This window comes from Amblyomma mixtum, chromosome 3 (genome assembly GCF_055824585.1).
Source record: "Amblyomma mixtum isolate Tamu chromosome 3, ASM5582458v1, whole genome shotgun sequence".
Classification (NCBI taxonomy): domain Eukaryota; kingdom Metazoa; phylum Arthropoda; class Arachnida; order Ixodida; family Ixodidae; genus Amblyomma; species Amblyomma mixtum.
The window spans coordinates 183767313-183789212 of record NC_143014.1 but is presented as its reverse complement, the minus strand read 5'-3'; the positions used below and the strand labels follow the sequence as shown (position 1 = coordinate 183789212).

At 43.7% G+C, this 21900-nt stretch overlaps 1 protein-coding gene across 7 annotated transcripts in view; it reads right to left on the bottom strand.

The window, feature by feature from the left end:
• Positions 1-21900, bottom strand: part of LOC149352955 (uncharacterized) — a 119245-nt gene that overhangs the window by 66105 nt on the left and 31240 nt on the right. For all 7 annotated transcript variants that reach the window (XM_089582154.1, XM_089582153.1, XM_089582157.1 and 4 more), the window contains 4 exons: positions 16863-16975; positions 13790-13982; positions 8614-8670; positions 2895-3060 (listed from right to left, as the gene is read on the bottom strand). In XM_089582154.1, coding sequence (XP_089438280.1) covers positions 2895-3060; positions 8614-8670; positions 13790-13982; positions 16863-16975 — 529 coding nt within the window. The remainder of the gene's footprint in view (positions 1-2894; positions 3061-8613; positions 8671-13789; positions 13983-16862; positions 16976-21900) is intronic.

Here is a 21900-nt window from a genome sequence, read left to right as displayed (position 1 = left end):
ATGGCCGCAGACACCTGGCAGGTACAGATCTGGGCGCCATGCTTCTGCCTGCTCGCGTCTGTTTCCATGAGCATGCGCTGACCGGCTCTAGCATATGTGCGAGAGTGCAGGTATGCAGCGTGGAGTTGGGGCTTAGGGGGTAAGCGTGTCGCATTGTGATCCCAAAGTATGAAGCATGAGTTTCAGAAACGCTGGTTGCTCAGGATGAATACTTTGAGATATTGAAGACAAAACGTTCAGTTTGAGTCAGATATAGAACACTTTACTATTTGACCGAATATTTGAAATTATCGAATATTCCCACAGGCCTAATCAAAACCCATAAAAAGTGTCACAGCTACAGTTGTCAGTCTGCTCCTGGCCTCAAGGCAAGGCAAGAAACTATTTTCGTGTGAGTTATGCTTTAATGTAATCCATGAGAGGCACAGTCAGACTAGAATTGCCATGTCACCATATATAGCAGCACCTGAGTTAATATTCACAACACTAAGACGCTTTACAGCACGAGCATGGGCGCCACCATATTTGGTCATGTGACCCAGCAGCTACCAGTGCACTGGCGCCCGGCTGCAAGACTCTGTTCCGACTCTCGCTGAAGATTACTAGCTCTTGGAATGCACAAAAACACTTCGTGTGAATGTGCATAGTATGTGTTGGCACTGGAAAATTTTTGGTTCAACCACCTCATTTACTCATTTCCTTCTGACTGCCTGCATTGGCTCGATTGTGTCAACAAACAACGGTCTGCTGCCTGCACATTCTTATTTTTTTTAATCAAGTCACAGTCTAATGCTCTTTGTGGCTCGCATAACACGTCAAACTGCATAGATTAAAAGCGGAGCAACACCCTGAAAGCATGCTTTCCAGGGCTCATTTTTTTTCCAAAAGGTGGAATGTGCTCAGAGCTACAACAATGTTCACCGTTCAGCATTATGCATGTGATTGTGATCGCATGACAATTTCCCAGATATTTACCATCCACTAACATTCCAGCTTCCAATGGAAGATAATGCACATTGCTCGAAGGCCACTTCAGGAGCTCGGCGTTCATCTATGCACTCTGGCGAAAGGAAGACTGAAAACTGCACTGGAGTTCAGCACCCACAGATACAGCCAGCTGGAATAAGCTGAAATGCACAGAATCCTACGATAATTTCACCACTGTTCCGTGCATTAGCGTATTTCTATACAACTTTGTACCAGATGAGGGAATTGTCGAAACACCTCTTCCCCAGGACTTCTTGGTGGGAACAGCCGAAATAATAAAACGCAGACACAGAAAGGAACACATAGAACGTAGACGAAGCTGACTGTCAACTAAAATTTTATTTAAAAACCCGCACTTTTTGTTTCCTTGTCAAAAAGATCTTGCTTTTATCTCCCGTGGGGTTCATTCAAGAAGGAAATTTCTTTTCTTGATTGATGGTGTGCTAACGCACCGCTGTCCTGTTTCCCGTATCGCCAATGCCCCAGGACTGTCGCAAACTGGTTCAACTGCAGCTTCCACCATGCTAGCTCTAAATGTACAAGACAGTACAGTGAGCACTATACCAAAGCCCAGGGAGCCACTCCGCCACAAGGGGTATGTTGACTCAACTTGACCCTGCCCCGATGTGCTTGTAAACGTTGTCGAGTCGAAGAGTTGTGCTGGCTCGAGGGGAGAGGATAAATGCGAACCTGTTTTTTGCTTGCGCCGTTGCGCTTCTGAGAAAGTGATGTCGTGCCGCAATCTTGAAGGCTGCAACTGCTCACTCACATTGCACTGCTTGACGCTTGGTGCCGCTGGTTGAACCCGTCTCGACCCGCTAAGCTAGAGTTCATGTAAACACGCAGTCACCAAGTAGGGTTGACCTTGCTCAGCTCGATCACCTGGATCAATCCAGTACTGTCGGGTTTATGTAAAGAAAGCTAGAACCATGGATACTGGAGACACGGAGAATGGAGAAGCAGAACCGAAACTGAAACCGATCACATGTCAATGACCAATCTATAACCACATGCTGTACCTTAATGGAGTACAGTTGTGTGTTCAAATAATTGACACTTTTTTTTACTTTCTAACTTTAGTATAAACAGATTATTTTAGGGCAAACGAAAGTTAAAGTTTCGTCTACATTTCTTGAAGTACTTAAAGTAGTCTTTCTTAATGTAGTGCTTATGCCAGCTGATGTTGTGGCATGGTCATTTTATGAGCACAGAAAAGCAATGATTTCAAACGAGTTTTATTAAATGCAGACTCAATATTGCGCTGAAATATTTCTGAATCGGCATGTCTAATTTTTATTGAAGCATTAAAAATTGCAACTGAGCACCTTCACTTTCACTTCACAACCTCTTTAAAGCAGTTCGTGATGATTGACAGATTTCTTTTCACGCTCCAGACAGCATTTCAGTAGCTACAACAGCCTCCATAAGATCAAGGCTTATGTATATAGAAATTATGTCAATGACCCTACATAGCTAACTTTCCAACGTAACAAAACAGACTGTGACCAGACTATATTTGGCTTCTGTCTTTGCAGGAGTACACGCAAAGTCATAACATTTTTTTCACCTCATCACCGCCCAGTTGCCACACGGAGAGCTTTATGCAATCAAGTTCATTGGTCAGTAAGTTCTAAAACCAAGGTAATAAATACATTAAACCCAATTTGTAATTGTCAGTAAGAATTCGTTAAAATCGAAACATTCATAAAAGGGGGTTTCACAGAACCGTATTTCAAAAATACATGCACATGCTGCTTTCTAAATTAAAACAAGATGCGTTTGTCAGCTCTATATTTGTTTTGAATCTCAAAAAAAAAAAAAAATACTTAAGTGTCATTTGGAGAATTTGTGTGAAGCTACAAGAAATTTATAGATTTGCTCAGCAATCATTCAATACATGTACTTACTTTTCAAGGGCAGCTTCAGATCTTGAAGACTGGACAGACACCATGGCATTTCTGTGGCTAGTGGCAAAAGAGCTGCTTGGTGCCCCAGTGTCTTCCTCCAATAGAGAAGTCAAAAGCTCAGCTGACGTGCCTCCAGATGCATACTCGTTTTCCCTTTGCAAGCCCTCTGCAAGAAAAAAAAAAAAAAAGATCATGCCAATTCTGGCCTCAGACTTTCTTAACATTGTTATTATCACTCTTTAAGGGGATGAGGGTTTTAAAAAGTTTGTTATTTATCGACATGATCTGTTGAAACTTGGCACACAGGTGTATCATAGAATGCTGATTTCAAATATGCATTTAGATTTCAAATATCTCATCTGGAAGAAAATTTATGGCAAAATAACATCCCAATTAGGCCATTTCTTATGGGCCTTTATGATAATTTCTCTGTTAAAAAAAGTTTTTTTAAGAACATATAAACATTTCCAAAGATCCACCACACATCCTAAAGCTTTCTTTTTTCCTTTAAACATGATAGATTAGCAATCAGGCCAAGTGTGGGTTAATCACTGCCACATTGTTTTTTTCTTTCCAACTTTGTTATTTATTTACGAACAACAAAATGACTTTACAGGCATTTTATTAGCTTTAGGATGTGCTATGGGCCTTTGCAAATGTCTGCTTATACTTAAAAAAGCTTTTTTAACTGTAAATTATTATAAAGGCCCATAAGAAACGACCTAATTAGGATATGTCATTTTGCCATACATTTCCTTCCAGGTAAGGTATCTGAAATCTTGATGCATATTCAAAATCAGCATCCAATGATATGCCTGCATGCTAAGTTTCAGCAAGATATGTCAACAAATAAAAAAAATTTAAGACTCTCACACCCCTTTAATGAGGCAGCAATGACAGCAGAGGCAGCAGTACCAATAGTGACACCTATACAAACAGATCTCAACCAAATGCACTCTACCAGAAACATTTTAACTTGCACAAAGTTTCCACAAACACAAGCATTCCAGTGCTTGCAACTGATACACTACAACATATTATAGCATAAGACCACGTAAGAGGTATTTTTAGAATGTTTTACAATGCCTCCAGAGGCAAAAAACTTGTCCATATTTTCTTAGTCTTCCTCAAGGCAGCAAAACTCTTACGACTTCTAGCACCCGCTGCTGGGACCTGTTCCAGATCGTTCCTGTGTGCAATGCTGTGAGCTCTACATGCTTCAGCATATATTTACTCATGTTAAACCAATTAGCGCTAGCATTCTGACATTTTTAACCATCGCTAATCATCTTAGTTCACAAATTAAGTGACCATAAGTGCTTTTAAGCATGAAGTCACCACTGATTACGATGTTCCAAATCAGTCAGGCAGCAGTCGCAACACGCATGTCCTGTTGTGGTGGCATACTGCAATCTAGTGCAATCAGTCTGTACCAATACAGTGCATAAAAGCCAAGACAGAAAAACACAAAACAGAAGGAATGGGCCAAAAACATGGTTGAAGGCAGCACAAAGCCTCTCACACAGCCGGCCCATTCACAGGCAATGCCAACTGCAATATGCCGCCTCTGAAAAGGCCCAAAGAAAATTTGCAAACCATTGGCACTGTCAGCACCAAACTGGTGGCACAGGGAAATGAAAACTACAGTAGACTCCCGTTAAGACCAACTCGGCTAAGACGAATTCCCGGAGAAGATGAACCACCTGAAAGCATTTCGTTGGGTTCCCATAAGATTCAGCATAAAAAAAGATATCCACTTAGGATGAGCTGCTTTGCATGTCCTTTGGTTAAGACTATCCTTCACAGCAAGCATAAACCACGGAAACACTACACAGCGGTCCATGCGGCACAGTCGAGGAAAGAAAAAATTTAAAGCACCTCCATGCAAGGAAGCGAACCCCGCTCCCCCAAAGATAGTTTGCGTCAACCTTCGCTCAAATGTGCAGAGAAGCTGCCTTGTGGATACACTTTCTTGAGGGGAAGCTTTCTTGCCGGTTCAAAAAAGGCAAGGCACTTTCGAGCCTGCCTGCGCACAGAAATTCGACATGGCCACATAGACTTTGGCATAGCATGCATGTCATGTGCCACCGACTGCCTCTGGCAGGCAAAAAGGCACGCAGGCACAGAGTGCACCAGCTCAGTGACTTGGGGCTTGAAGGTGCACTGAAGAGGAATCTGAACTCGTCTTTTTGCCACGGAAATTCCATCTACACGTTCCTGGCATTCTTAGAAACTGCGACTTATTGCCCTGTGTGGCCGATTTCCCTAATTAAATCGAATTAACGTCCGGCTCCCGCCTTTTTTTTTTTAATTCTTCCTCGTACGGTGGGCAGAGTCGACCAACGCGTGGAGTGCCCTTCAGCCAGCTCTGTGGAGGCTTTGCTTTCGCTTCATTTTTGTTTTTTTAAGTTTCAGTGAATAAATAGTTTCATTTGCAGATAATATAACCGCAAAATAAGCCCGCAGAAATAAAAATATGCGCGGACTATTTGCTTCTACGGACTACTACGTATTACTCCGCCGATGGCAGAGCGGCAAGCCGCCGCGGGACTGGCTGAAAGGCACTCCCCGCATTGGTCGACTCCGCCCACCATACGAGAGAATTAAAAAAAAAAAGGCGGGAGCCGGACGTTAATTCGATTTAATTAGGGAAATCGGCCACACAGGGCAATAGATCGAAGTTTCTAAGAATGCTCGGAACGTGTAGATTGAGTTCCCGCGGCAAAAAGACGAGTTCAGATTCCTCTTCAGTGCACCTTTAAGCCGTTGAGAGCTGACTGAAGTGACGGTACAACACAGGTTTGCAGCATAAAGATGGTCAGATATCGGCACAGTGCACACATAGAGAGTGGCAGACTGACAGGTGCATGGTGCACTTGCTCACAGAGTTCGTTTATATAACAGCTGCACAGCGGAAGGAGCGAGATAAGAGCACGGCTGACCAGCTGGGCACCTTCGGAGCACTCAGGGCCAAAACAAAAGCAGAAAAAAACAAATAGCACTTGCTGCGGAAGAGAAAGAGAGAAAGCCAGTGAAAAATGAAAACTAGACCACTGCTAAGACCAAGATGCTGCAAGTTGTTTCATGGCCTTACTCATGAAATCACTTCATGCATAGTGCAGTATGTGTTCTATTTGCTGTTCTCCTTTCTCAGTGCTAGGCCAATTTGTTTATTATTTTCATGCAACAGATGTCTGGACACACCTAGCATGCTCACATATCTTTTCTGGGGGCACTTCTGTTAAGACGAACTGCTGGCAGGACGAACACATTTTCATTGTCCCTTCATGTTTGTCTGTACAACACACATCTGGCAGCGACAGCAAGAAAAGTGACAGAGTTGGTCTAACAGAAAGAGGCTGCAGCAGAGCAAGGGAAGCAGCTTTTGTGTATCGTCTTTTTGTTGAACTTACTTCCATCCCTCTCATGCTTCACTCCTCATGAAATACACTTTAGTCGCCAGTCAATATTTGTTTTGTGTTCCTCATTCTCGCAGTGCAGGAAAGGCAGTGCAGGAGAGGCAGTGCTGGAGAGGCAGTGCCAGAAAGGCAGTGGGGGAAAGGCAGTGGGGGAAAGGCAGTGGGGGAAAGGCAGTGCAGGAAAGGCAGTGCAGGAGAGGCAGTGCAGGAGAGGCAGTGCAGGAGAGGCAGTGCAGGAGAGGCAGTGCAGGAGAGGCAGTGGAGGAGAGGCAGTGGAGGAGAGGCAGTGGAGGAGAGGCAGTGGAGGAGAGGCAGTGGAGGAGAGGCAGTGGAGGAGAGGCAGTGCAGGAGAGGCAGTGCAGGAGAGGCAGTGCAGGAGAGGCAGTGCAGGAGAGGCAGTGCAGGAGAGGCAGTGCAGGAGAGGCAGTGCAGGAGAGGCAGTGCAGGAGAGGCAGTGCAGGAAAGGCAGTGCAGTTGTTGTTTGTTGGGTTTTACGGCACATAGGCATCTGAGGCCATCATGCGCCAAGCTCAGGGTGTGAGTCAATTGTCGTATGCAGAATTTTATAGGAATATTAAAATAATCAGCGGTGTAGAGAGCCTATAACATTGGTATGTGTTATATAGAAAGGCAGTGCAGGAAAGGCAGTGCAGGGAAGGCAGTGCAGGGAAGGCAGTGCAGGGAAAGCTGAAGGAGAAGTTGAAGAGGTAAGAAGACTGAAGGGGGAAGCCAAGAACCTGTTGCTAGGCGGGAAGAGCAGGGTTGTGGCAGTGTTTGGGAAAGGAGGGGAAGTGAAGGAAAAAGAAAAAATGAAGTGAAATGAAGAAAGAAAAGGAGAAGAGAAAACAAGGAGTATGCTCGCCTTTGAACCAAGACAAAGTAGCTCATCATTCTGCACATTTTAACACGTGAAAAGAGGCATTGTTATCCTTAATGCCACTAGGAGCTCCTGTGTTCATTTCATGCATTCAGCTTTATTGAACAGGTCACTTTGGCTAGCTACTCACAGCTCACAAACTAGCTTTGGTCACAGAAAGGCTGCTACAATATGTGAACCATCAATACATTCAACAAAAATCAACCCTGAATGTGCTGCCTATTAAAAAAAGAAAAAAAAATTGATTACAGCCCCCATATTCACAACTTTTCCCACCATCTGAAAAGTATCGAGCGACCTGAGAACAAGGACATTGTTTTCCGTGGCCAATATGCTGTTCAGGCTTTGCAATGGAGTTAACCTGCCTGACAAGAAGGGTGACGCATGCACCGAGGAAGTTGCCCATTCTGTTAAACTGGACTGTAGCTAAGTTCACATAGACGAAACTGGCCAATGTAAAAATGATCACTTGCATGAACATTAATATAATGTGCATAGAGTTGGTTATTAAAAGTCATTTTGGAAGATGGTCTCTTACAGTCAAAGTGACAAATACTATAGTGAGCCAACCAGAAGGGATTAGAAATAAAAGCTCTCGTTCGTCCCACTAGGTATGATGGGCTAGTACTAGTGTTTGGTTTACAGGGGTTTAACACCCGAAAGCGACTCAGGCTATGAGGGATGCTGCGGTGAAGGTGCTCCGGCAATTTCAACCACCTAGGGTTCTTCAACATGCACTGACATCGCACAGTACACAGGCCTCTAGAATTTCGTCTCCATCGCAATTCGACCGCCGCGGCTGGGATCGAACCTGCGTCTTTCGGGTTAGCAGCTGAGCGCCATAACCCCTGAGCCACCGTGGTGGCACTAGTACTAACGTGACAAAATCTATGTTCGAACATCAAAAAAAAAATTAACAAAATGGTTTAAGGAGGTTAATGTCCCAAGAATGAGACTATGAGGAACGCAAAATTAATAAAATGTCCCAGCTATGCCCTTAAAGGAAAAGTGACAGCCAGACCAAAAGAAATAATTGTAAATAGGATGTGTGTTGGCGAGTCATCACTTATTTTCACAGACAAGGAAATGCTATTCCTCACTGCAAGCTTGCATGACATGGGACAGAATTTATGAATATTGACAGTGTTTTTTTCACAGTGCTGGCCTTCTACTGATAACTATGCCGCTATCAGCAAAAAGCCTAACATCGCTTATGAAATGGTGCAGGCAGGTGGATGAAGTGGGTCCACCATGCATTGGCGCCTTCCACACCTGCTGTGAACTACAACCAAATTTTCAATGCAGACCCTGTGTGGTGAAGACGCACCATCATATTGCCTTAAACACTACTAGCACCGTGCAGAAAGCTAACAAGGTGTCGACCACTTGCAACTGCTTACAGATAAAGTATACCACTGCCTACCTGACAAAGTCTGAGGAGCTGACGTTTTTCTTGACGTGGGTGCAGCTGCAGCAGCACCTGAAGAAGATGCAATACTTATGTTGGGACAAAGTTCATCACCGCCTCGTGTATGTGATAAAAGCAGTACCAATAAGCATGTAAAAAAAAGAAAGGACAACACAACAGTGCAAGTTCACACATCTAATGCATGGTAAAATTCAACTGTTTCCACTGTAAATAAGCCTTGCCAGCCACACTGTCAAAGCAGTTTACAAGTTGGTTTGCTATATTTGCAGACTACTGCTGCAGCACCATAACAGGGCTTGTACCACTGCATTGTACAAACTTTTGCTTATTTATCTCTTCTGTGAACGTGACAGGTCAAATTTATGCAGATAACATGCTGACAGGGGCTTAGAATTTTAATACAAATTGAAATAACATATACTGCTATATATAAGTCGACCCCTTTACCAATTCATCGTTCTCGCAGGAAAAAGGAAAAAAAAAAAAACTCCAAATATAAGCCAACACTCACCGCTGCCCTTGCCAATCAAAGGAGGATGTGCATCTACAGAGCACTCTCATGCAGCTTCCAGAAGGATAACATTGCAGCACACACTTAGCCCAAAACAGCAGACATGTAACAATACTATCACCAGACCAAATGTCCGGATAAACGTTCTGAGAAAACAATGCTACACTGAAATCAACATTCTCTCAAGCAGAGGTGTGCAATTCATACGCTTGTTCATTTATATGGGCATCACTGAGCTTCTACGAATGCATCTCTACTGAAGTGAAGCCAGCATGTTTCTTGATTTTGTTTTTCCCAGGATAACACCCACCAGGCATTCTTCCTCATCTTATGGACATGCTCAACACCTATGTATGTTTTACATCTATGTTGCCCAGTGGTGTGTGAGGCTTCGGCAGTGACAATTTTTTTCCTTACCTAATAAATTGTAAGCTAAAACTTTACTTAAATGTATAATGATTATTTGCGAATATTAGGAATGCTCTGTGTTTATACATTTTAGGCAAATTTTTCTTTCACAATATAACACATAAACATTTAAGTTTTGCTGTCATAAACAGTCACAGCACTTTATACCTTTTCTTATGTATTACAATTTCACATTTATTGAAGTGGCCATCATTCAGCAGCACAATTATTTTAGTTGCCGCCGCGGTGGCTCAGTGGCTATGGTGCTCGGCTGCTGACCCGAAAGACGTGGGTTCGATCCCGGCCACGGCGGCTAGAATTTCTTTGGAGGAGAAATTCTAGAGGCCCGTGTGCTGTGCGATGTCAGTGCACGCTAAAGAACCCCAGGTGGTCCAAATTTCCGGAGCCCTCCACTACGGCGTCTCTCATAGCCTCAGTCGCTTTGGGACGTTAAACCCCATAAACCAAACCAAACCAATTATTTTAGTTCCTAGAGAAATTTTCTGGCATTTTTTTGACAAAGTTTTCAGCAGAAAAAAGGCTTTCATTTTTTCAGGTGAACCTAAAATATATAGACAATTCTGATGAGGCAGCAAACAATTTTGTAGAACACTAGAACACTGACACAGGCAGGAGCATTAAAGGTGCACTGCAGAGGAATCTGAACTCGCCTTTTTGCCGCGGGAACTCGATCCACACTTTCCGAGTATTCTTAGAAACTTCGACTTATTTCCCTGTGTGGCCGATTTCCCTAATTACATCGAATTAACGTCCGGCTCCCGCCTTTATTTTTTTAATTCTCCCTCGTACGGTGGGCGGAGTCGACCAACACGTGGAGTGCCTTGCAGCCAGCTCCGTGGAGGCTTTGCTTTCGCTTTATGTTGTTTTTTAGGTTTCCATGAATAAATGGTTTCATTCACAGATAATATAGCCGCAAATTAAGCCCGCATAAATAAAAATAAGCGCGGACTATTTGCTTCTACGGATTACTACGTATTACTCCGCCGATGGCAGAGCGGCAAGCCGCCACGGACTGGCTGAAAGGCACTCCGCGCATTGGTCGACTCCGCCCACCGTACAAGGGAGAATTAAAAAAAAAAAAGGCGGGAGCCGGACGTTAATTCGATTTAATTAGGGAAATCGGCCACACAGGGCAATAAATCGAAGTTTCTAAGAATGCTTGGAAGGTGTAGATCGAGTTCCCGCGGCAAAAAGACGAGTTCAGATTCCTCTTCAGTGCACCTTTAAACAAAAAAAATCAGTAAGCTTTCATCCCAGTGAAGCCTACTAATGTAGAAATAGTGCAACATCTTATGCGAAATTGTGAGACATCTTGTGAAGCACTACTTTTCACATGAATGCTGTATAAAAGTAGTCACTGTGCCTAATTCCCTGAGATGTTACAGGTTTTGCATGCTAAAGGCAACATTTTTGGGCTTACAACATACACAATACCATCAGTGAAGAAGTGAAGAACACCAACAAAGCACTGCGATGGTAAGAAATCTTATTCATGCATGTCACTTGACACTTCATACTTTTTTTTTTCCGTGCAACTGAGCTTTCTGGCTTGCAGAGAGGCATATGACAGCTGCGATAGGAAATGGCATCACCTCAAGGGCTACTTCAGTCACAGTGAGGATGCAGTCTATACATATTTGCGATCTTGTGGTCTGCACCTAAGGCTTATTGACCATAGTGATATTGAATATCTAACCTCACCTGAGCATCTCATCTGTGCGTTCCATGATCAAAGCTTATATCATGCTACAGATTGCAAGCAAACATGCAACTGACTGCATAAATGAGCATAGTGTTGCCACCTGTTAAGCGCATAGAGTATGCTGCATGCCAAGTTCTGGCATGCAGCAATTTTTTGCACTCTAATGATTCAGACTTGCACAAAATTTATAACTCTATGAAGAGACAGTCGCTCGCCACATAAAATGCGTACATATTTGCAACCAATATTTCAGACTCACCGCAGTCCAAAAGTTTGATTTTCGAGCAAAAATAGATGGCAACAAGACGGAGCCAGAAAGTTCGATTTTTTCAACCTAACATGAATGCTAGCAAGCATACTTCCCACAACTTGCCAACTGTTTGCCGACGTAGAAGGTGCCATCTTGAATTCAAACTGATTCAATCAGACGGATCAGCTTAGATAGGCTTGGCAGTTTCTGTGCCTTACTATCGCCACTCGAGTTAATAGCACACTCTTCATTACCACTGATCAAGTGGCCTAGAAAGAAGAGAGCGCTAAAGAGCTCACAAGCCTGGGTGCACAACTGCACTGGTAACAAGACTGCGGCAGCATCTGTCACCTCCTACATGGTCTGTTCTGAAAGTAGTAGGACTCATTTTTTTAAACAAAATTTATTAAAGAGAATAGTACAAACGATTACAATTTTTCAAGGTAGCACCCTTCCGCACCTACACGCTGCTGCCAATGAGTTTTACAGTTTTCGTACGCCTCCAGGAACGCCTGGACCGGAATGCTGTTTAGCTCCCTTGTCACGGCCGGTTGAACCACCTCTACTGATCTGTGATGTTTCCCCTCGAGCGTCGATTTTATTCTCGGGAATAGAAAAAGTCTGGCGGGGCCAAGTCGAGGCTGTAGGGGGGCTGAGGCAGCGTTGCCGCCTTGTGCTGGGCAAAAAATCGGGGTCCTCATTCACATAATGAAGAAGATCCTACCGGTTGGCCATTTCCTCCTCTGACAACACTCCCGGCACCAAATTCGCGCACGCTTTCCTCATGGATAAGTTTTCTGTCACGATCTCAAAAACTAGGGTTTGAGGAATGCTCAAGTCATCAGCAATCATTCTGATACTCATTCTACGATCAATGTTAAGTAAATGTTTCCCTCGCTACACATTTTCATTGGTCTTGCTGGTCGAAGGGCGTCTGAAGCGGTCGTCTTACTCCACTCTTTCCTTACCTTCTTGGAAAAGCTTGTGCCGCTCAAAAAACACCTGATCTACCCATGGAAGCGTCACCGTAGGCCTCCTTAATCATGTTGTGAGTCCCTTTGCCCGTTTTACCAAGATTTACTAAAAATTTGATCGCGTATCGCTGATCCAGTAAACGCTCGACGATTCTGCGTGACGAGACGTTTTGACAGGGGTTCACAGTACAAGCGACCTCCTCTCTTCAACGGACGAGAGCCAACTGCTGATTTTCCCCAGCATTCCCAATATCCCCCTTCAACGACCCTGCACGCGCAGACCACCTCTCGTCCGCCCGTTCGCCCAGGAAAAAACCAGTCCTACTACTTTCAGAACAGACCCTGTATATGCACCTCTTCTCTGCATTAAAAATTCAGTTGATAGTCTGGGCCCATGTCATGTTTTTCATGTGGCTTAAGTATGAATCCATTTCATGTGTCCCACCAAGTCTGAAAAACTGGCTGGTGATTGCAATTGTTTCCTTCTCTGCTGTGAACTTAATGCTACAAGTATTTGTCAACATTTTCATAAAATTTTGTTTCTGATAATAAACCTGCAATTTACAGCCTAAAATTTCGATACTAAGCTTGCGGCAAGTTATAAGACAGCGAGACCATTAGCTTCATTGTGATGTCATGCATGCTAGTGTACCAAGGTGTCTTTGATAAATACAGTCACCAACTAATTTTCAGACTCCGAGGGACCCAAAAAATGGTCCGAATAATCGAAGTCTCAAAAATTGGTGACGAAAAACCTGCTTTAAAAGCCATGAACTTTGACATTTTCCACGTTCTGCTTGCAAGTGACAATGTTAGATTGTATCTGACTAAGACTCTTGCTTTCTTCAAGTTCGTACCACCTCACATCAATGACACCAGACTGTGTGCCGCAGCCCATGCTGCAAATGTGTCGCAATGCGCGCAAAGTAAGAAAAGCCTGTTTCCATGGGTAGCGACTTTATAATAGAGTCCAAAATAGTGGTCTAAATATGTACACATTTCTATGAGGTGCGTGATGGTTCCTTCACAAAGTCCGAAATATCAGGCATATCCAAATTATCAGTCTGAAAAATCGGATGGGTACTCTATAAAGATCTACAAAATAAACACGCACTATTCCCACAGGAAGAAAAAAAAATCAAGAAAGCTACTTGCACTGCCACATCTGGAGATTTAGGTCACCATACATGTGTTCCTACATCTGTGCAGAACCGAGCGTTTTTCACTGTCATCCTTGGATCTCATTGTACCCTGTGTGAGCACATCTCATACACCACTTCTCTGAAACCAATAAATAAGCTTACCTTTCATAGATTTCTTTTTCCAGGCTCTAGCAATGGTATTTGGGTCAGGCATGAGGTGATATGAGGGCTCCTCATCATGAACTGATGGCTTTGAATCAAGAACACTAGGCTTCGAACTGGAATCTCTCTGGGGCAGTGAAGACTCTTCAAGAATGCAGCTGAGTACGTTCACGCCACCATCTCTGTTGTACTCCTAGAATCAACATCAATACACAGACTTATGACAGAGAATTATATTTTGCAATTTTAGCACAACACTACAGCTAACAAGCTGGTATCAAACGAGGAGCATAGAGCCAACTAGTCGGTAACACTGTCCTTTTGCTAGCTGATGCCTCTCCAACTGCACACGCAATGAGGCTCCTGTGGATTTTGAGCTGGTGCAGAATATAGCGGCAATGAACAAAATGACACAGAAGCTCTGCTGGCCTGTACTGCAGGCTGCTAAGAGTTGCATCTTCCAGAGCTGATGCTCCAAACTTGCTAATGCACACCACACATATTGCCTTAGAATGATCCCAGGCATCAGGTGGATCACTTTTGCAGGCTGGCCACAGATCTGTGGGTTTGTGTGCCAATTTAAATTCAATAGGGCCCAGGGACCATAGTGCACCAGTTTGAACTTGGTGATGCACCATACTCAACAATACCTTCACAAGGTAGGACACAAGAGAATCACTAATCCCAATGCAGGATTTCTAAATCAGTCCTCAAAATCGTACAATGAAAACAGTGAAAATGACGAAAACTGCACTTCACTCAGCAGAAATTGCAGAGAAGCAGAGCATTCGTATTTGCTATTACACTAGAATAAGGCACTTTTGCGACTGCAAATAATTCTAACAGACCTAGAAATGGTGGAGCAAACAAAACACAAGTAAACTGTACTACCTTCATTTTTGAAATAAGCCAACTGCAAAAAGCATGAAACAGTGATAAAACACTGCTGATAAACGACCATGACAACGTATGATCCCAATAAATCACTTAAGGTGATAAAGGTAAAAAATCTCATAACTCCGGCTTTGGAAACATTTGACTCTCTAGTATCCAGTAAATGAGTACTGCACACTTGCAATCTGTACAGCAGAACAAAACTTCATTGATACGTTTTTTTCTTATGTAAAAAAAAAAAAGAAGCATATTATCAGGAAAAAACGCTATCATCCAAACCGCCAAGATTTTAAAACAGCGACTAATGAACTACAGAGGCATTCTTAAAGACTTCTGATTACTCCTTAAAAGAAAGACTGTCAGCACTTGCTGGTGCAAAATCTGAACAGCTTTTCTAGTATTTGTAGACTTCTATCCACATTTGCGTTGCCCTTAGCAAAAAAGTAAACTTCTCAACGTATCCAGTCCACGACCAGCAAGGGCAAAAGTAGCTGAAACCTCTTCACTGTCACTGCCGTAGTTTCCGAATGCTTCGCTCTATGCAGAGAAGCCACTCTAGCAGCTGACTGCCCCCACATGTTATTAAACTTAGTTTGCTTATCAACGTCTTTTAGAATGCTTTGCCCCATTTCAAACATGCATTGTGGACAAGCCACCCTAGCAGCTGACTGCCGCTTTGCTTCTGCTTAAGATGCATGCTCACCCAATTCCGCCCACTTGTTGTGTTAGCGCATCGTCTACTGGTCGCTAAACGTATCATACTGTGACGGACTAGAAGACGAACTGTGCAGTGGTGCGGGCAGGAGTGCTCGCGCCAGGCCATCTGTCATTAGGTCATCCTGTAACCATCTGTCATCTCGTCTCAGTCATCGGCTTGCCGTCACATAGCAATATGATCGGAATTTGACAAAACTCTGAATGTACTTTCCAGGAAATCATATCTGTGAAAGCATTAATCAGACAAAAAACAGTAACTTCATGGGATATTTTTGTTGCTTGCAATACTGAGCGAATGAACCAAGAAATCGTATCAACGAGACTCGTGCATGGTTTTTCACCTTCCTTTAGATTCAGTGCATTCCTATGAAATTCGAGCCCACAGGTTACAGCTGTGAAAGTCCACACATATTTTAACTAGTGCAAGCATGCAGTTTGTAGTAGGTGAGCATAGGCGAGCCCAAAATTTTGAATAAATCCTTGCCTGCTGCAATATACTGTGTTGATTTAGCCCTTCCTGATCCCAACTTATGTATTCTCTCATTTCTGTTTGGTGCCTAAAACGCACCTTTTAGTGCTGAAGATTTGGCCTCTATGCCCCACAACTGCAAATTTCCATTAAGAAATGGCCCTGGTCATGCATAGCAAGGCTGCTGTCAAGAAGCACGCCACCAAAATTCTGTGTGCAGAGTGCTATGATACATCTCTTCCTAGAGTACAGAGTGCAAGCAAGCCACAGAGTGGCGCAAGCTGGAAAGCTACACATGAAGATGCACATTAGATGCCCAAAATGCAATCCACTCCTCTGCCTCTCACCAGAATAGAGACTGCTCTTGAGGTTGCATATCAACCTAAAACAAACTCAGTTTTTTACACGATCAAGTGCACTGCTCATTTTATGCTGACGCAATGCATGCCCATCCTAAAATACTAAAATCCTAAAAAATTTAAACGCACTCATTAATTTAGGCCACTTGGGGTTCTAAACATGCACCGAAATAACACAACACGTGGGTTTGGTTTGGTTTGGTTTATGGGGTTTAACGTCCGAAAGCGACTAAGGCTATGAGAGACGCCGTAGTGGAGGGCTCCGGAAATTTCGACCACCTGGGGTTCTTTAACGTGCACTGACATCGCACAGTACATGGGCCTCTAGAATTTCTCCTCCAAAGAAATTCAACCACCGCGGCCGGGATCGAACCCGCGTCTTTCAGGTCAGCAGCTGAGCACCATAACCACTGAGCCACCACGGCGGCTGCAACACGTGGGTGTTCTTGCATCTTGCCTACACCGAAATGCAGCTGACATAGCCAGGATTTCATGCCGCAACCATAGGCTTAGCAGCCAAATGCCAAAGCCATTGAGCCGCCACGTCAGGTACACAGTACTTTAAAACTGACTAAAAGTGATAGCAACACCACTACAGAGTACAGCAGTTCAAGTAAATGCAACTTGCACTTACGTGATTGCCTTTTTCCAATGCTTTTTTGCGATTCTGAATGAACTGTCTGAAAAAATCCTGTATCTTCTTTGCAGCTTCGTGTTGTACTTGTGCATGCACTGGACTGTCAGGTGCTGCAAGAAATTGTCAAGAAAAATCATGGATAGCATATTTACTACATCTGAAACAAAGGTCAGCACCTTCTTCCCAAGAGAAGCAAACCCATTTCCCTCACCTCCTCATTATCACTGGACTTGAATGAATAAATTTAACATTTGCAGTTCTGAGACTTGTCAGGTTTGGAATCTTGTGTGCCCCAAATAAGGTAGGCCACAGAATCTACTTATTACTAAGATATAGCAAACTACAATGCATAAAACCCACAACAGCAAGCGACTTGTCAAAGTAAAGTACACTGCTTACACCAAACTGGACATGGCATACATTAAACTGCTGAGTGCATAGTGCTGCCATCAAAAACTTGGATCCAAAGTGCTCAAAAAGAAAAACGCACACACTGCTTAAAAAAAAAAAATGACTCCTATGTGCTACACACAGTCGAACAACAGTCCACGCTTGCTGTTTCTGTTTTGCTTCCTTTGCAGTTAATTTTAAAACTCTCATATTTCAAGTATTTTCGCCAATCCAAAAGACTTCGAAAAATGAGGCTATACTGCATTATTGTCCCCCGCAGCACATGGATTCTTTGCAATAGCGCTGATCAGGCAAAAGCAGCACTGGTGTTGACAGAGTTCATAAATACCGTATAAACGCTTGTACAGGCCGCACTTTCTTTGCAGATTCAAGGGCCAATTTTCGGGGTGCGGCCCATACACGCGATGAGCGAATTTTTTTTATTTTTTTTTTCAAGTAAAAACACACCACCAATCTCGAAATGAGTGGCATTTATTCTATGTTCAATCGTCACTCTTCAGCGTAGTCTTCAGACTCAAGCTGATGTTGTGCTCTGGTGCACGCTCATCCCACAAGAAGTCGCGCAGCATGTAAGCTGTCAATGCGTAGCCGTTGTTCCACACTTCCATCACATAGCAGAGCAGCTTTTCTTCCAGTTCGGGAAACTTGCATGGTTTGGCTTGGAAAGTGCGCTCCTTTCGGTTGCACCATCGTCCGATGCACTTCTCGGCCGCATCGAATTTCCTGCCCACCTCACGCTTGCCATGTTCGAAAGCAAACTCCCAGCCGTGTAGCTATTAAGGTGCTTGCCCATCGTGCTAAAATTCTAACGCTCGGCGGCAGCACGCGAAAGTCACAACTGCGGCGAACTAACACGCTTCCACAACTCCCGTGCCTTTGACAGCCACAAACAGCTGGAACTGGTGATACTGATGCCAATATAGATAGCAGGAGCTCGCGGTGGGAGAAAAAGTTGATGATGATGATGCTGATGAGACGCGGCTTCTGGTGCCATCCGTGGGCAGCACCTAGAAGCTCCAGTGCGCGTGTGTAGCCTCCACGATCAAGCCCACCATTACTCACAGCCAGAGCTTATTGCGGAGGCCACGGCGCGTGCGTTTCGTAGGTCAAGGAAAGTTTGCGTGCGGCCTTACACGAATCTTTCTTTTTTAAATATTTCCCTCGGGAAAACAGGGTGCGGCCTTTACATGGGTTTATCAGTGATACTTGAGCAAGAGCAAGTTTAAGCATTCACGGTCTCAATCATAGCCTGCATCACTATCATACCTAGCCTTGCCCTCTTCGCGGCTGAAATTCAAGTGACAATGTGTGCGCAATGGGCAGATTAGAGGATATAAAATGCGCAATGGGCAGATTAGGGTATATAAAGGATTACTATACAAAATTCACCCAACAAAGGTTTTATACAGTGAACTGAGTACTGTATCTTAGACAGCTTTGTGTGTCCTGCATTTCATTACAAATTGGTTAAATTTCATTAGTAACACCTGATGCTGCATGCATGAGCCCAACTAACAGCTACAATGTTAACATTGAGAACCTTCAAGAAACTCGATGGACATAACCTTTCAAAATATAAAAAGAGCAAAAACAAGACAGTCTCTTCATGTTACTTCCTTATACGACTATACTAGATACAGTAAAGGCTCGTTGTTACGTTTTTTTTTTATTGCAGCGGGGAAACATATTATCTGGAAAAACATACGATCCAAACCACCTAATTTTGAGAAATGTAACTGTTGAATGCAGTAAAAAGCATTTATTGACAATTTAACTTTACATAAAAATGTCGATTGGCATTTCTTGGCACAAGAGCTGAACAGATCCTATTCCAGTGCTCGCTGAGTTCAGTCCACTTTCGCGCCGTCTTTAGCGCAGAAGAGAATTCGCAGCGCATCCACTCCGTCGTCGGCAATGACGAATGTAACCAAAATCTCTTCCTTGTCATTTTTTTGGATGCTTCGCCGCTTTGCACCGAAGTACAGTGCAGAAGCCAACGCAGCAGCTGATCGTTGCAGTGTTTTTGCTTTTTAAAGAGGCCCTGTTACGTAGATAAAGCATGAGGTCTTTATTCTTTGTATGCTGAGTAAGGGGCTTTGTGGCCCCTGAACGCCCAAAGAAATATCGCCGAAATCGTAATATTTAATATTTTAATCTTCTCCAGAAATGCTCATTTCAAGCCGATGGGGTCACAACGCAGCGGCCATTTTCGGCAGCAGAAACGAGGTGGAATCCAGATTGGGCGCTGTCTTTCTGATTGGTTGTGCATCCAGTTTGCATATTGTTCCTTTATACTTATGATATGAATCCAAAATATTATGTCTCTGAGTACTCAAAGCTTTTTGCATGCCACAAAAACTAGTGACAGCGAATGAAAACTAATATGGATAACGCTAGGGGCGACACTTTCTGTTCCGCTTCAAACCTTCGTGGGGGGGGGGGCGGCAAGGGCTGTTCAAACTACACCAAGGAACCAAGGAGGCAGCGAAAAAAAAAAAGCCAGTCGACACACCTTGCCCAAAAATGTGAAGAGAAAGGCCGGGCAGGAGACGGGAGGAGAGTTTGACGGGGAGGGGGGGGCCAGCCTTGCAATCCTACCAACAAAAACACACCCAGGAGCTTCTCTTGCCCCTACCCTGTCTACGGCGCCGCGCACATGGGAGGGGACGCCACCAAAATTCGCGGCTGTGGGCTGCACCGAAAAAGAAACAAATGCATGCACGCTTCCTCTGTGTGTGCTATGCGCAGTTCTGATTGGTGGCGCCCAATCTAAGTACAGGATGAGTGAAACGCGTTTTCATCTGATCTGTTCATTTAGAATTTTCAAAGTGCAATAACTTTCGTTTACATGCTCCGATTTCAATAATTATTTTTGCACTGGTCTCAGGAACGCATGATAAATCAATTTAATGATATCAATCGGTACCAAGGAAAACATCGCAGTGCCCCTTAAGCTGCGTTTCCCAGACCCGAAAAAACTTCTCTTTGCCCTTATGCACCACGCAGAAACTTCAGTGTTTCTCCTCCTCACATCACATCCTCGAAAAAACAGCCACCGCGAATGCTAGCGTGCCGTTTATATATTTTTTTTGTTCTTGGTGGTGATCCTTCGCTTCGTGGCATCTAGGCGCTGCAGAGAAGCCACCACGGCAGAAGACTGCCGAAAAAAACGTGTCGCGTGCACTTCCGTTCGGCCCACTTGTATGTTTGCACACGGGCGGCTGGTCAATAAACATATTACACGACCACAAATTGTCAAAATTTTAAATGTAGCAGCCGGAAAATCGTGTTTTCCGGGAACATAATAACCGCCGTTTATACTTTTTTTTTGTTCTTGGTGGTGATGCTTCGCTTCGTGGCATCTAGGCGCTGCAGAGAAGCCACCACGGCAAAAGACTGCCGAAAAAAACGTGTCGTGCACTTCCGTTCGGCCCACTTGTATGTTTGCACACGTGCAGTTGGTCAATAAACGTATTACATGATCACAAATTGTAAAATTTTTAAATGTAGTAGCCGGAAAATTGTGTTTTCCGGGAACATATTAACCGGAGAAAATATAGTGTAACTCGATAGGACATTTTTAATGTCCGCGATTTTGAGCGTACGAACCAGGAAATTGTATGAACCGATAATGTATCAACGAGGTTTTACAGTACTCTCAAGTACTGCTTCAGGCAACTTGTTCAGTTTTGACAAATTGCCACCTTATATAAAGTACTTAAGGCGTTGTTACATTAGATGACTCGACACCAATGTTGGCCCTATGCCAGTGGACAACCAGCCACTCGGTATGAATACAGCGTTGTCAGACCGGCTTATCACACTATGCTAACAATGCCAAAGTGAGGTTGCAGTGAGACTGGCATTCAGGCCAGCAATGCCAACAAAGCCAGTCGGCCAATCATTGCTGGACAGGCCTCCGTATGTCAAGCCTCCGAGTGAAAACATTTGCTAAGCATGACTAATTCTAAACCTTGCCGACAGGGGATGCATTTCTAGCAAATAGTAAAATTACTATCAAAGCTCCATTACATTATAACGACTTGCTAGTTCCGCACGAGCAAAAACCACAAAAAGATGATAGAAAGTATCTGGGGCCATCACACGCATGCAAAATGCCTACAGCAATGTATACCACTCAAGACCAGACTAGGCATATGTCACAAATTGAAGACAAACTGATCTGGGATGCGCAAACCCAACAATCAACATCAGCAAGATTTGAAACAAGTGCCATATCAATAGACATGCAAAGCACCGAAAGGCCAAAAAAAATTAACAAGACAAGGTAGCACACATTAAATCAATCAGCATAAATGCATTATCTATGTATACTAGCTAAGTGCCAAGAATGGCAAAAGTAATGAAACAAGGATTAAAGTGATGAACAAGTGTATTAGGAAAAACAAGATAACGCCTAAATTGCACTGTTCATTCAGTGTTTTTTTTTCTCCTTAAGCGAACTTAGCTGTTGATCTGACTGTCCTTCAAAATGCATGGCTGGTGGCATAAACCCATCCGTTCATGGTCCAGCAAGCTCACAAAAATGGTTAGCAAAGTCAGCCATTCAGCAAGTTGTATTGTCCTGTCTGTTCTTGGCTGTGTATTTTGAGCACTGTTTTTT